The sequence below is a fragment of the Lissotriton vulgaris genome, chromosome 2_1 (genome assembly GCF_964263255.1).
Source record: "Lissotriton vulgaris chromosome 2_1, aLisVul1.2, whole genome shotgun sequence".
Classification (NCBI taxonomy): Eukaryota; Metazoa; Chordata; class Amphibia; order Caudata; family Salamandridae; genus Lissotriton; species Lissotriton vulgaris.
The window spans coordinates 404,420,774-404,434,995 of NC_141687.1; the positions used below are offsets into that span (position 1 = coordinate 404,420,774).

Sequence of the window (14,222 nt, forward strand, 5' to 3'; positions counted from 1 at the left end):
CACTGAAGAAAGGATAAGATATAATCAATACATCCAATACTACAAAAAACTGATCACTATTGAAAAAATGAACTACTTCTTGGAAAAAATCCATTCAGCTAAGAACTCCACAAGATAACTTTTTAAAACAGTTCAGGTGTTCTCTAACCTAACCACCAGTTGCACACTGTCTCCCAGTCAACCACTGTATGACAAGCTAGCAGTTTTTTAAAAGTGAAGAAAATACTCATAAAGTTGAACTCCAGTTGTGCGGCCATAACCCCAGCCTTGCGGTCAAACTGGGTAGCTCCTAATACAAATTAATTCTGTAAGTTTCCTCCTCTCACCTTGGCAGGAGTAGTAGAACTTCTAGGTCAAACAAAGTCAGGAGTCCAGTCCGATCCCTGCCTGCTGAAAATCTTATACTAGATAGTAGCTACTTCACTTACTACATTATTAAATATCATCATCCACTCATGTCACTTCCCTATGGAGTGGAAAAATGCCTCCATCCTACCATTGGTATAGGAACCTTCGCTGACCCAAACAAGGTGAAGAACTATTGTGAGGAGGGACTCACCGGCGTATCGCCATGGGCAAATCTTCTCCTTAATACACATGTGCCTCTCTCCAGTCGGCACCCACAGGATCCAGCAGAAGGACAAAATCTATGCCGCTATCCTGTCTCTCCACAGAGAGACGTTGAAAGGTACCCGGAAGTGGGTGGAGGTTAACCTGGAAGTTTTTTGCCTGCAACAATGAAAAGAGGAGACTTTGGAAAAGAAGGCGGTCAGATCGGTGGCGTGGAACCAGGAGGAAGGACGTCGTGAGAACGAAGCAAAGAAGACGGACCCTGTAGCGGTGCAACCGAAGAAGACCGGAGGAGCAGAGACGCGGTGGATGCGGAACCGGACGAGCATTGGTGTGAGGAGTGGAGGAGTCCCCCGGAGGATGCTGTAGAGCGGCCCCAACTCTGGAGAGTTGCGGCAGAGCCGGTTAGTGAAAGCGTCCCGCTGGAAAAAAAGGGAGGACCAAGGGAAGCGGGTGGGGAACTAAGGGTTTCTTAAGGATTGTGTTTTTCTCGTTTAAGGGAGCTGGAACCTTGTTGTTTTCTGGTTGCATGCAGCCAGACCCTTGTTAAACATTCGAGTGTAACCCTGAGTATTTGTAGGGTGTTCCGTTGTTTATTTTCCTTTTGATTGAGGGCAATAGAATGGACAAGTGGTTACCATGGGACCAATAATAGGAACGTGTGGCTTTCTTTAATTGTTTGTTTGAAGTATTCTGAGAACCGGCCCCTATATAAATCTCCCCCCCCCCTCCTCTTCACCTAGTCCCTTCTCTCGGCACTTCCTACAAAACTTCTGCTGTCACCTTCTACCCTGAGAAGGATATTCTGTGGGCACTTTAAGGTGTGGTGATGGGTAAATCTTCCAGAAATAACCCAGACTCTGGTATTCTGATGGCTCTTATAAGCCTCCAGTGAGATACCCGTGATTCAGAAGACGAGCAGCAAGTCACATCGCCCTCTACATCTCCATCTAGCTCAACGAGGACACCATCAGAAGGAGAACCCGAAGAACACCTTCTTGATCCACAACCCCTGGTTACTTCTGGCAATAAAAAAACGATCTTTTGGCAAATATATTCAGCCTCCTCGCTTGTATATTAAACCTGCACTCCCACAACTATCCTCCTATATCTCGCCTCCCCTTCTCAGCAAAAATTCTTGCGAAACATATGAACATTGCACTCTGAGTTTTTGGAGGTGAATGAAATTCGGCATTCTGCACAATTCGGCTTTAGACAAAACCACAGCACTAAGTTGGCTCTGGTAGTGGCTATCGATGAGCTGAGAAGTATTCTGGACAACGGGGCAAAGGATAAGTCCGCAGCCTTCGACACCCTGAGCTATTCTGTCCTGCTGGATTTTCTTACGGAGATTGGAATTGGTGCTCATCTACACTCTTTCCTGTCCAGCAGGGAACAATCAGTCACTGTGGGTGACTCTGTATCTATTCCTTTCTTAGTGGTGTGTGTGGTATCCATCAGGGGTCGTCACTGAGCCCTATGCTCTTTAACATTTATGTGCCCCCTCCAGACTAGGTTAATCCACACATTTGGCTTCTCATCAATTACATCCGCGGATGACTCACAAATTGTTGTGTCAATTTATAGTAATGTAACTGAGACGGCGCACCGTTTCACTAGCTGTATGGGTGCAGTTGACTCAAGCAGAACTCCGATAAAACAGAGTTTTTTTTTTGGGAAAGGACATTATGTTTTGGGACAAATCTTGTTGGCATCACACTGTGGGCCCTACTCCGGTATCCACAGTCAAGAATTTGGGGGAGATTTTTGACCCCAACTTTTCTTTTAATGGCCAGATCAACAATCATACCTTATCTTGTGCTTTTCTGCTGCATACTCTAAGAAAGGTTCTACCTTTCATCCTATACAATCTGCAGAAATCTGTGGTCACTGTGCTAGTTCTGTCCAGGCTGCATTATTATTCTAATGCCTCATACCTGGGAATTTACCAATGATCACTAAAGAAACTTCAGAATCTGTAGAAGGCAGCGGCCCGACTGCTCAAGAAAATCCCCAAGTTTAAGCTGGTCTCAGAGGTACTAGTGAAGCTTCATTGGCTCCCAGTTGAGAAAAGAGTAGCTTTAAAGGCACTCAGCTTGGCGCACAAATCTCTGCATGGTGGAGCCCTGACTACCTGAATAGAAAATTCTACTAGTATGCTCCCAGAACCACCTCGCACTCTGCTATTTCCAGAGCAGTCAATGTTCCTAACATTAAGAGAATGACATGGGGTGGTAAACATTTTGTTCACACCATGTGCCAACTTTGGAACAATCTGCCAGAACACCTCAGATGCTAATTTAACCTGTCTTGTTTTAGGAAGCACTTCACAGCCTGACTGTTTTCTTGTCGCTTCTGATCTATTATATACTCCTTTCCTCAGTACTTAATCTAGAAGATGCCAGCTTCAGGACGCCTCTGGGCATTTGCACGCTATATAAAATTACTCCAGATTAATAGCTATAAAATTACAAGAGGTCTATGTTGGATCCAATCCTTCCCCAAACGTCCGAGCCCCTAACAAGAGGTACCCCACAGAAGTGGGGTACCTCTTGTTAACATATTATCTAGAATTCACTCATTCCCCTGATTTGTCTTGGACCATGTCAAGTCTCCTATGAATGCCTCTATTCCTTGCCAAAGTTAATACAACACTAACGATCTCCAGCATCTAATTTGCTCATGCTGTCTTTGGGCACTGGAGTATATAAGGTGCTTATGTGATTGCCAGTTTAAATGGTTCCCCCCAATCTGAACAAACAACCTCTGTGTGACATCAACATCCCGTACCCCGTGAAGCCATTGGGTTTCCCCCTGAGATATATAGCTGTTTTGGAACCAGATTAATAAGGTTCTACCCACCACCAACATCAAGCGAATAGCTTTAAAAGAGTCCCTTATCTATAGATCTACTCTTGGAATCCCAAAGACCATTTGTACCAAGTCCATATCTTTTTATCTGTCTCCGTATAATACCTCAGTGATTCTCTAAAGTGATATGTTCCCTTATCTCCTCATTGTATTGGGAACATTTCAGATGAACCCCCAAACATTTTCAAAATATGCCACAGGTCATTGTGCCTGAAATCATGATGTAGTACCTATTGCCTGGTTTGACAAACCGATGAAATATCTGTTCATAGAGTTTAGTCCACAGGTACTCCTGAAAGGTTTCTTCCAATCTCTTTTGATATCTGACCTTAAACTTAGGCCTACTAGTCACAACTTTTAAGTTTGCAGCATGAATTTCATTTAGATTCATATTTTGAGTATTATTCTTCGCTCTATTTGTTTGGCCCGGAAGCTGTATGTAAAAGTAAAATGTTTTCTTTGTGGGCATCGATCATAGGCAAATCCCAAAGTGACCTCTATATAACTTTGAGCATAAACCCACAATTTCTCAACACATAGTCACCAACTTCAATTCTAGTCTTATTGTTTCTGTATCAAACATCTGTTCTTGAAATAACCTTTCCACTTTCGAGGCTGTTCTTCATAAGCTAAACCAGGGTCCGCACAGTGAAAAGTTCCCTGTGAAAATCTTTGCATTGAATGTTACATCTCCCACACAGACCTTGGGACAACTATCAAGCCATGATACTTCTTTCCTGTCAGCTACTACTAAAACCATTACTTTGTAAAGGAAGGTCACACTGTCTTCAAGATATGGCCATGGTGTATCATTATGGTCTTTGTTTCTGGAGTTGTGCTGTTCTGTAGGTCTACTTATGTGGGAAAGAAAGGCCTCCTACCCCGCAGGAGAGTACCAAGAGTCTTACAAGATGTTCTGGCTTTCTTCCTCTCCGAAATTGCATTCTCCAGAACAAACTTCAGGGGATCTCTGTTGGAAGTATTGGAAAAAAAATACAAAGAACTTCATAGGAAGGAGGCTCATCTTGTGAGTTGTCATGTATCCTGCCCACAAAATTGCGGCATAGTTCCACTATTCCAGATAATTCTTACGAATTTGAAGAAGGGGTGGGAAGTATCTCAGTATAGTCTGTTAAAGTCAGACGATAATAAGACTCCAAAGCAGTTAAACAACCTTAGACCCCCCAAATTACTGTAGGCTAAATATCATCTAGTGGTGTTTACAGATGCATTAATATTGACTTATATTTGCTGTCTTTCAATCTGTAACCCTGCCGTAGCAGTCTTTGATTTCATATGCTGTGTGTACCAAGCCGTTCTGGTGAGACTGAGAGAGCAAACTATTATCTGCACAAAATAACAGGAGCAACCCTTAATTTCTTCATCTCTTATTGCACAGTCCAAAACTAATGCAAACCATGATTCTTCCCCCCTCCAACCACCCCATTCACTAGCACTCTTTGTGTAGGTCCGCTATATTGATTCTAATTTCTAATTTAAAATATTTCTAAAGCGCAGCGTACACCTTGCGGTTTCTTGGCGCTAGGGGGTTCGGCTACTGAGGGGAGAAAACCAGATGGAGAGATAAGAGGAGATATAAAGGGGTTTAAGTGGGGAAGGCCTGGCAGAAGAGGAACGTTTTCAGATCTCTACGAAAGGGGAGATACTGAGTAGCAGAGCGGAGGTGATCAGGGAGTGAGTTCCAAAAAGATGGGGCCAGGGAGGAGAAGTTGGCCCCGCCCCACTTTTTACGTGTGAAGCGAGGGATCTGGAGGAGAGACTTGGAGGAAGACCGAAGTTCTCTTGCAGGTACATAAGGATTAATTAGTGCAGAAATGAAAGCGGGGGCAGTGCCCTGTCGGGCCTGGAAGACCATACAGCCAATCTTGAAGAGGGAACGTTCTTTTACCGGGAGCCAGTGAAGCTCCCTGAGAAGGGGGGTGGAGTGGTGATACCGAGGGAGACCGTATACCAGCCGGGCTGCCTGGTTCTGGATAGTTTGGAGTCTACGCAAGCTGTACGCGGGGATGCCATGATAAAGAGCGTTTGCGTAGTCCAGTCGCGATATCACCAGTGCGGCCAAAATGATCTTAAGTGCCTGGGGGGAAAAGAAACGGGAGACAGTGCGGATAGTGCGGAGAGTGAGAAAGCAGGAGGATACCACGGAACTAATTTGTGAATGGAGAGTGAGCTGGTTGTTTATTTTGACACCAAGTGTTTTGACCGTGGTGGAGGGGGTCGGTGCGGGACCAAGAGAGGAGGGCCAGAAGAGAGAGCTCCAGAGGCTGGATGAACCACCAGTGAGAACCAGCTCGGTTTTATCCGGGTTCAGCTTAAGGTGGTTGTGGTTCATCCAGTCCCTGATGAATGTCATAGTTGACTGGAAATTAGAGACAGAAAGAGGGGAAGAGGAGAGATCAAAGATGAGCTGGAGGTCATCCGCGTAATTATAGACGGTGACCTCCAGCTGCTGAAGTGCGAAGATGAGAGGAAAAATATAAAGGTTGAAAAGCAAAGGGGAGAGGGAAGATCCCTGGGGGACACCACAGGTGACAGGGAGGGGAGTGGCCGTGAAGTCGCCTAGCCGGACCGCCTGAGTGCGGTCCCTCAGAAAGGAGGAGAGCCAGACCAAAGCTGAACCCCCGATACCGGCCGCCTCGACACGGGTAAGTAAGATGGTATGATCCACCGTGTCAAAGGCGGCGGAGAGATCAAGGAGGACCAGTGCCTGGTGTTTGTTCTCATCCATGCCCTTTCTGAGTTTATCTAAGACAGAGACCACGACTGATTCGGTCGAATGCCTGGGACGGAACCCGGCTTGGCGGGATGCCAGTCCCCCATTTGCCTCAACATGGGCACTGAGTGTCGCGGTGACATGGCGTTCCATCACCTTGCCCAGAAAGGGTAGCAGGGAGATGGGGCGGTAGTTGGCCGAGATGGAAGGATCAGCGCCAGATTGATGTTTCATCCAGTGTAAAAAATATAGTACCATCCCAGATTTAATCAAGGCCTGGAGCATTAATGGCAAGCCACAATGATCTTTTGCCTTTTTGGCATCAGAAGATAGTAAATCATTATTTATCCCATCTCTCTGGGCATTATGTATGGGGTCCACTGTCTTGTTACTGTTACCTGCTCCTTGTCTTGATATGACATTCACTATGTGGCGCCCAAGTATAAGATATGGCAGAAGACAATCATTTTGTCAAGACTAGCTGCAGTCGAAAGACACTACAGTCTGCAAGGTCCTTCTTTTGGATGACTATAATTAGAACCTGTAGCATTGTCAGTTTTGTCATTCCTGTGGGTAAATTTTGGCAAAGGATTTTCAGGGAATGCCTACAGAATTTTCAGTGAAAAAGTTATTTTAGTGTTCATGCAGCGCGTCCCATTTTGATTGGTCTTTTATGTCACTTTCCAATGTTTGTGTAGTGATTGCTATCAGCACCCTGCTGGCCATGCCCAAAGGAGGTAGAGTACCCTTCCCCACTCCTCCCCTGCGTATCTGACCGGTCAGGCACACAGAATGTCTGCACACCAAACGTGTCTTGCCCACACTCACAGACCAGGAGGAAAATACCCAACTGCAGGATCAGAGTCCTGCATACTCTGATATGTACCCTGGCATCCAGTGAGAGACTTTTTGTGCCATGCTCCAAGGATTAGGTCAAAATCACCTGGGCTAGCATAGACCTCTTTTCTACAACACTGATGGGCGATCTCTTTTTCAGTTGCCTTGGGCTCTGCTGGTGCCAGGAGGTTTTAGCTGTCTCCCATTCATATCAATCTTCTCTTGTCAACAGCATTACCGAGGTTCATTGCAATCTTATTCTGGGTAAGGCAGGTCGAGGCAAGTCACAGTGCTGCCATGTTGCCCACACTGCCTAGTTGCCTTCTAACCTAAATATGTTTGTATGGAGGGCATGAAAAGGATTTGTATGCAAGTAATACATTAACAAAACAAGAAAAGAACTAGAGATGGGAGTGCAGCTAAAATCAACCAAATCCAGTTTGCTTTCCTATTTCTTTACCTCACCTGCCTCCCTCTCACTCTCTATCATATTTCCGCTTTATTCTAAAAGCTCCACTGGGTGCAGCAGTTGTGAGGATGGCCAGTATTCCCACCTTTTTTGAAGAAGGCCCTAAACACAATGCCCACTGCACTGGTCAGCCCCTAAGGTACTGCACCCAAGAGGTCACTAGCCCTGCAAGTCTTTTTGCATTTTTGTTATGGGGGTAGTCTTCTATGGTGACAATTTCAATAGAAACCCTTAAACTAGGAAGTGAGCCAAAGAGTTTTCCTGTACTACTAGGGATGCTGTCTGATTTATTACTGATTTTGCAATTTGAGACTTCCTCTGATTTTGTTCACATATTGTAAAATTCTGAATCATTGTGGGGTGAGCAAAGAACTACATTGTAAAAAAATAAGAATACAGGACGCGTGTGTGGGGGAAATGGAACAACTTCATGGGGAAATATGTGTGCCCCTCCGCCCACAGACTCAGATTCGGACTTGAGGGACTGATGACCCGAAAACAGACACGTCATAAGAAAGCTTCCATTGTGAGGGGGGAAATTCGGCAACTGTATGGCGCTGGGATGGGCCCAACTGTATTTATATTGCTACTCATTGTGTACTGAATTACTGCGTGTTACACTATGTCCAATATACTCTATAAAAGTCATGATTGTGAATTTCTCTACTTGATGTGTATTATAATGGTAATAAAATGGTTTAAAATTAATAAATAAGAATACAGATTTTAATATCTTCTAACAGCATTACCACCTAAGCACCAACCACTACATGAATATTGATTCACCCCTTTTTACCTAATGTCATCCTGAGGTATTAAATATCTTGGAGTGGCAGAATCCAGGCTCAAAACATTGGAAGACCAAACGCCCACCGACATCACCCACTCTGTATTTCACTGAATGCACTGCCCTCAGGGCACTGCAAGTTTGTGGATGCCCTTAGGGAAGTGCATACATTGTAAATAGGAATGTGGTTGAGTTGATGGAGGAGTTGAAGATGGGAGACTTTTTGTCTCCCTTCGCTGATCAGTAGGAGTCCTTTGGTGAAGGCATAGTGGATGCAAGGTTCAGACGGCGTTCCTGAGTGGATGGTCTTCTTTGGTACCAGTGAATTTGATTGCTCTAGAACTCACTTACTGAGCCTATCTTTCTTAATTGACTGAATTGTCATATGATGGTTTGCACCTTGTTTCTGGGATACATTGCCTTATGAAATTGACGTTAACTCCGCCCTCGATCCACCCAACCATTGGGTGTGTTGTTGAGGTGTGACATTTTAAGTGTAGTGTGCTCACAGATATCATAGCTCCCGACAAACACCTCATCCTACTAACAGAGTAGATTGCTTCTATCTGTGTTAGATATGGCCTTCCCGGTGTTCAAAAAAGCCAGTGACTCTGGGTCTTTCAGCAGAGGAGAGGCTGGCCGGCGATGTTGCTTTTTTAAGTCTTGCCTACCCACAACTTTATCTATCTGTTGCTGAAGACCTATTGCCTCTTACAGAAATGTATATACCTATGGGATTCAGGTCAGCAGTTATTTTTGACAGGATGGCGTTCTTGTCCATCTCATTCCCCTGCTTCTTATTCAATAGCTTTCCTCCCTATTTTTTGTTTGTCTCCCCTCTTTGCTATTTTTTGATTGGATCACTTATGTCCTTACACTGCTTGCATTCAGGAAGAACTTCTTCATTTTTTTCTAGCAAAACATGGAAGTGCATGTTTTCTTATTGTTTAACTCATGTAGTACTGCTTCTCACTGACACTTGTCTCTCCTAAGCTTTCCATGTTGCTCGCCTCCACACCCACGGAGCCATTTCATTGCTTCCCCTGCTTTTTATAAAATTTTAAACCACACTTTTACACCCCTTCCCCGCTGTGCCTGCTGCTTTGTCTGACTGTCCTCCAACCACTCCTCCGTTGTTCGCACACCCTTCCCAGTAATGTTCTTTCTGGCATATATTTATATTTTGCAGAGGGCCGTGCAGCTGAAATTTGCTTCTGAGCCGCCTGAAGAACGACCTAATACTAGTATCCAGGCTGAGTGGCTGCTCACCAGCTGCCACCACAAGACATGTTTTGGGACCCTTGGGTCGAGAGCCTGCTGCTCTCGGGGTCTGAAGCAATGCACATCCTGAGACGAGGTGGCAAGCTTCCTCCCCCAGGATGGGCAGGGTCCCCAAAGGGTAAGCTTCAAAGGCTTGCTGCCTTCGTGAGCATCCCCAGGCCCTTTGCTGCTTCCAGCACCTGGCCCCCACCGGTTCTGACCCCACTTTGGGCGGAAGAATTGGTGGGAAAACCAAGTGAGGAAGGTAGGTGTGCCCAACTTTGCCGACCCCATGCTTCAGGTGGGGGAGGTGAGGCGAAGGATAACTCTCAGTCCACGTGAGGCATATGCCACCCTCGCACTGGAGGGTGGCATAAAATAGGTGGTGTACCCACCCCACGGAAGGGACCCATTGGTCTCAATCTGTACCTGCCTGTAGAGCCCCTAAATCTAGTATTTAGGGGCAGCCCCAAACCTTGCCTGCTCAGACAAGAACTGACTAAGAATAAAAGGACAGAAGAAGCCGTGCTAAAGCTAAGAAGAGGAGGACACCCACTGACTTTGCCCCAGCCCTACCCGCCTGTTCCCAAGACAAAAACCTGGTGTGTCCTTCTGCCAGCAACCTCAAGAACCCTGAGGGCCTACCCTGCCTTCCACAGAAAAGACTGTGTCTCCCGTGAGAAACTGATTCGCTCACCCACAGACTCTGGCTCCAGCCAAATCCGTGAGTCTACACAACTACTGCACCCTATGCCCACAGCCCGAGTTCAAGTGGCCCAACACCACGAGGAGGTGTCCCCGGTGATCCTGACCTGAGATCTGGTGATTTCTGGCCTGCCTCGAATCACCTAGCGTAGCTTGCAGCCTCTTATTCTGGAGGATCCCCTCGACCGCAACCGGAGATGGCAAGAAAACCAGACTCCTGAAGACACCTCTGCACGCGACGTCCCACGGCCTTAGGTGGCCCTACCAATGGTGTCCCAGCATCCCCAGGCACCCCAACTTAACTCTCCAACGAGTGGTCACCTCCAGAAGATCTTCATTACCGAGCCTGCAGTCTTTGTTGAAACCAGAGAATCCCTTATTGAAATCAACAGGAAACCCAACGCCAAAACAGCACCCTGCACCCAGCCGCCCCTGTGCGCTACAAGTGTACTTTGGGTGCTAACTTGGATATCCCTTTGCCCTGACCTAAACCCCAGGAGCTTTGGTCTGACAACCCTGTGGCTTGCTCGTAAGCAGCCACTAACCGGAGGCCACTTATCCCCCATTGGATAACACTGGGCCTCAGCACTCTGCTTCAGGCCACCCTAGTGCCGCTGAGGGTGCTGTGAGAGTGCATCCTCGATCCCATGGGGACCCTTTTCTAACCCCAGACACTCAACCCCAAAGGACGAGTAGTTACCTGTTAACCGATAACTTCATTTCTGTCCATAGGAATACATTGACTGTTTTCCCTTAAAAAAAATTGTGGAGTTGATTGGTATGAAAACCTGAAAAACTACAACTGTACAAAACTTATTTTACTTACCTTTTTTCTAGGAAATGTCCCAGTGTGATATCTAAGCATATCACACTGAGTAGAAAAAGTGACTTAAAAAGTAACTGAAAAGAAATTTCGACATTTTAACTTACCTGTATTTCAATCAATTGCATTTGAACTTGCATTCAATTGTAAAACATTGCGTAAGATATTGCAAAGAATTTATGTCACTTAACCTGTGCCGGGCTAGGCTTGGTTCTAGAAATAAAATAACTTAATATTTTTGTACAAACGAAATTTGTCTGAGTTCAGTGTTTGAGTGTGTGACATCATTTGCTGATTGAGTGTGTACAACAAATGCTTAACACTACCCACTGATAAACCCTTAATGCTCGCCCACACCACCACAAATAGAGAGTAAGGTGCTATCTACTTTTACCTCTGCCTACCTTTGGGTTTCCACTAGAGTCTGTACACGCTATACATCATTTTGGCAGCTTCCTACAGTAGATCACTGTGTTTCCCTTTATTCTGCTAACTTTGCACATGCAGGATGTAACACCCCTCCCAAGTGAGTGTACTTGATTATAATATGTATTTCTGAACAGTGTACAGAAATAGTCAACTGCCCACAAAAGTTAAGGACTCGAAGTGCAGCCTTGAAGCAGGCACCTCAATAATGTCAGAGCATGCGAACACCCCAAGGGATCAGCTATCACACAAAGCATTCTAAGTCTTCTGCTAACTGACTTATATCACACACCTGCTTTATTTGCCATGTCATTTATCATAAGAGATGCAGAGGATTTTTAAATATGGCAGTCAATATCATTTTTTGTTGACTTCGCTTGTGCATTAGCCAGTCCACTGGCTCCACTCTTCCATGAATTCCCTGGTTTGTCCAACTCAAAAAACAACATATATCCAGGAAACCAATCTAGATCTAAATGGATGCAATCAGTGAATAGGCAAACAAGAAAAATAGAGTTTCAGCGATGATTTTTTTCTGATAATTCAGTGCTGCACCCTGTGAAGTCACGGAAAAACAACATTGAGGAAGGGTAAATCAAAACATTGAAGTGAAATTATATCTTTATATTCTCTGGTGCATCATTTGTCAGAGCTGTCCCTATAACATCCAGAGATAAAATTGTATTTTGAAATATGATAATGGACATAAATCTTAAAACTTGGATTGTGGATGTCCTGACCCACCCCTTTCTGTTTCGTTATACTCATAGTTTGTTAGAAAAGATGACAGAACTGGCTGTGACAGAATACAGAGAGATGAAAACTCTGCCAGTGCATGCTGACAGTGCCATCCGGCTCCTTCACATCATACAGGACTTTCTACAGGCAGAAGGAATGGTCAATCCCAAACTTTGGACTGAGAAGGTAAGAGACAGATTTTGTAAATCTACATCACACAGAGACCTGATTAATTGGTGCCCATTTGAGCTCCCTTTGATTACTCAGAATACCAAGGCCCTGACGACAAGTTGATCGAAGTAGGGTTTACCTGGTGTGGTAAACACCTCCATCTGAAAGAAACAGGTTAGTATTAGATTCCTTACCTTAGAATATCCTCAGGCGTCAGACTGGATCCAGGAATGTTTGCGTAGCAGTACCCTTGCGCGTCGGTAGGCATCGTCTGCGGCTCCACGTCCGTCGTCGTCGGAGTACTTAGACGCCGCCTCTGCGTGCTGACGTAAGTTCTTCTTTTTTCCGCGCCAGCAGCGCAGATCCGGAAAAAGTGGTACCTTAGTCACTTTTTGACTAAACTTTTTTGAGATCTTTTTGATCATTCTTCGAGTCTTCGAATCCGATCGGTGCCGGTAGGCATGCCAGGTTTTAAACCTTGTGAGGACTGCGACCGGCTGATGTCGGTCACAGATCCTCACCGACGGTGCCTCCACTGTCTCGGCCTCTACCATGACGACAAGACCTGTTCCGACTGTCGGGCCTTAACATCGAAAGCTAGGCGGGAGCGATCCCGCAAGCGGCTCGAGCTCCGGCAGTCGGTCCCGCACCGTGAGAGGTCCCGGTCTGGACGGAGGTCAAGGGACCGGTCGCGGGGGCTGAGCCATCATAGCTCCGGGAGTCAACATCACTCCTCAGGTTCGAAGTCGTCAGGTAAGCACAAGAAGTCGAAGAGACGTCATCGCTCTTCCGACTCCCCCCGCCGCTCGCGCGATGCGGCCAGGGGTTTGGGTGACACTGCCCACGCGGCTCCGTCGAAGTCGCGGGCCTCGCGACCTGCCCCATACCCTCTGGTCCCTGGGCAGCAAGCGACGCCGGAGGAGATCGAGCGCTTCCTCATGGTCATGAGGTCCCTCACTCCTCCGGCGGGCTCCACGGCGCCTTCGAGCACAGCGGACCCGTCTGGGGGCCCTAGCGGGTTGAGAGCTTCGGCCCCGACGCCGCCGGCGCCTTCGGGCCCCACTGGATCCGCTTCTGGATCCGGATCGTCGCCGGTCCTTCAGGTGTCACCTCCGGCGCCATCCTCGGGCAGCGCCGTCCCAGATGCCTCCCTCGACCCGGTTCCGGCGCTGAAGCACTTTCAGCACCGCTTGGGAAGTTTTACTTCACTGAATCGCCCATCCGACGCTCGCGCGATGCAGCCGGGGGTTCGGGTGACACCGCCCATGCGGCTCCGTTGGAGTCGCGGGCCTCGCGACCTGCCCCATACCCTCCGGTCCCTGGGCAGCAAGCGACGCCGGATGAGATCGAACGCTTTCTCATGGCCATGAGGTCCCTCACTCCTCCGGCGGGCTCCACTGCGCCTTCGGGCCCAGCAGACCTGTCTGGTGGCCCTAGCGGGTCGGGTGCTTCGTGCCGACGCCGGCGGGTGCTTCCGCCCGACCCTGCCGGCGCCTTTGGGCCCGGCGTCTTCGGCCCCACTGGATCCGCTTCTGGATCCGGATCGTCGCTGGTCGACCTGAGACCTCACCAGCGCCGGTCCCTCAGGTGTCACCTCCGGCGCCGTCCTCGGGCGCCGCCGTCCCAGATGCCTCCCTCGACCCGGTTCCGGCGCCGGAGCGGCGCCGCTGGGCGCCGCTCTCAGCACTGCTTGGGGAGTTTTACTTCAATGAACGGGCCCCATCATTGGACAACCCTGATTATCAGGGGATGGGTGATGAGGAGTATTGGGAGGGGTCTGAGGACCCTCTGACACGTGAGTGTCAGTCCCAGGAGGAGTGGACAGGTCTTG

At 47.3% G+C, this 14,222-nt stretch overlaps 1 protein-coding gene across 2 annotated transcripts in view; it reads left to right on the forward strand.

Annotated features, from left to right (window-relative positions):
- Window positions 1-14,222, forward strand: part of NBEAL1 (neurobeachin like 1) — a 916,399-nt gene that overhangs the window by 550,232 nt on the left and 351,945 nt on the right. For both annotated transcript variants that reach the window (XM_086955272.1, XM_086955273.1), the window contains one exon: window positions 12,253-12,406. In XM_086955272.1, coding sequence (XP_086811398.1) covers window positions 12,253-12,406 — 154 coding nt within the window. The remainder of the gene's footprint in view (window positions 1-12,252; window positions 12,407-14,222) is intronic.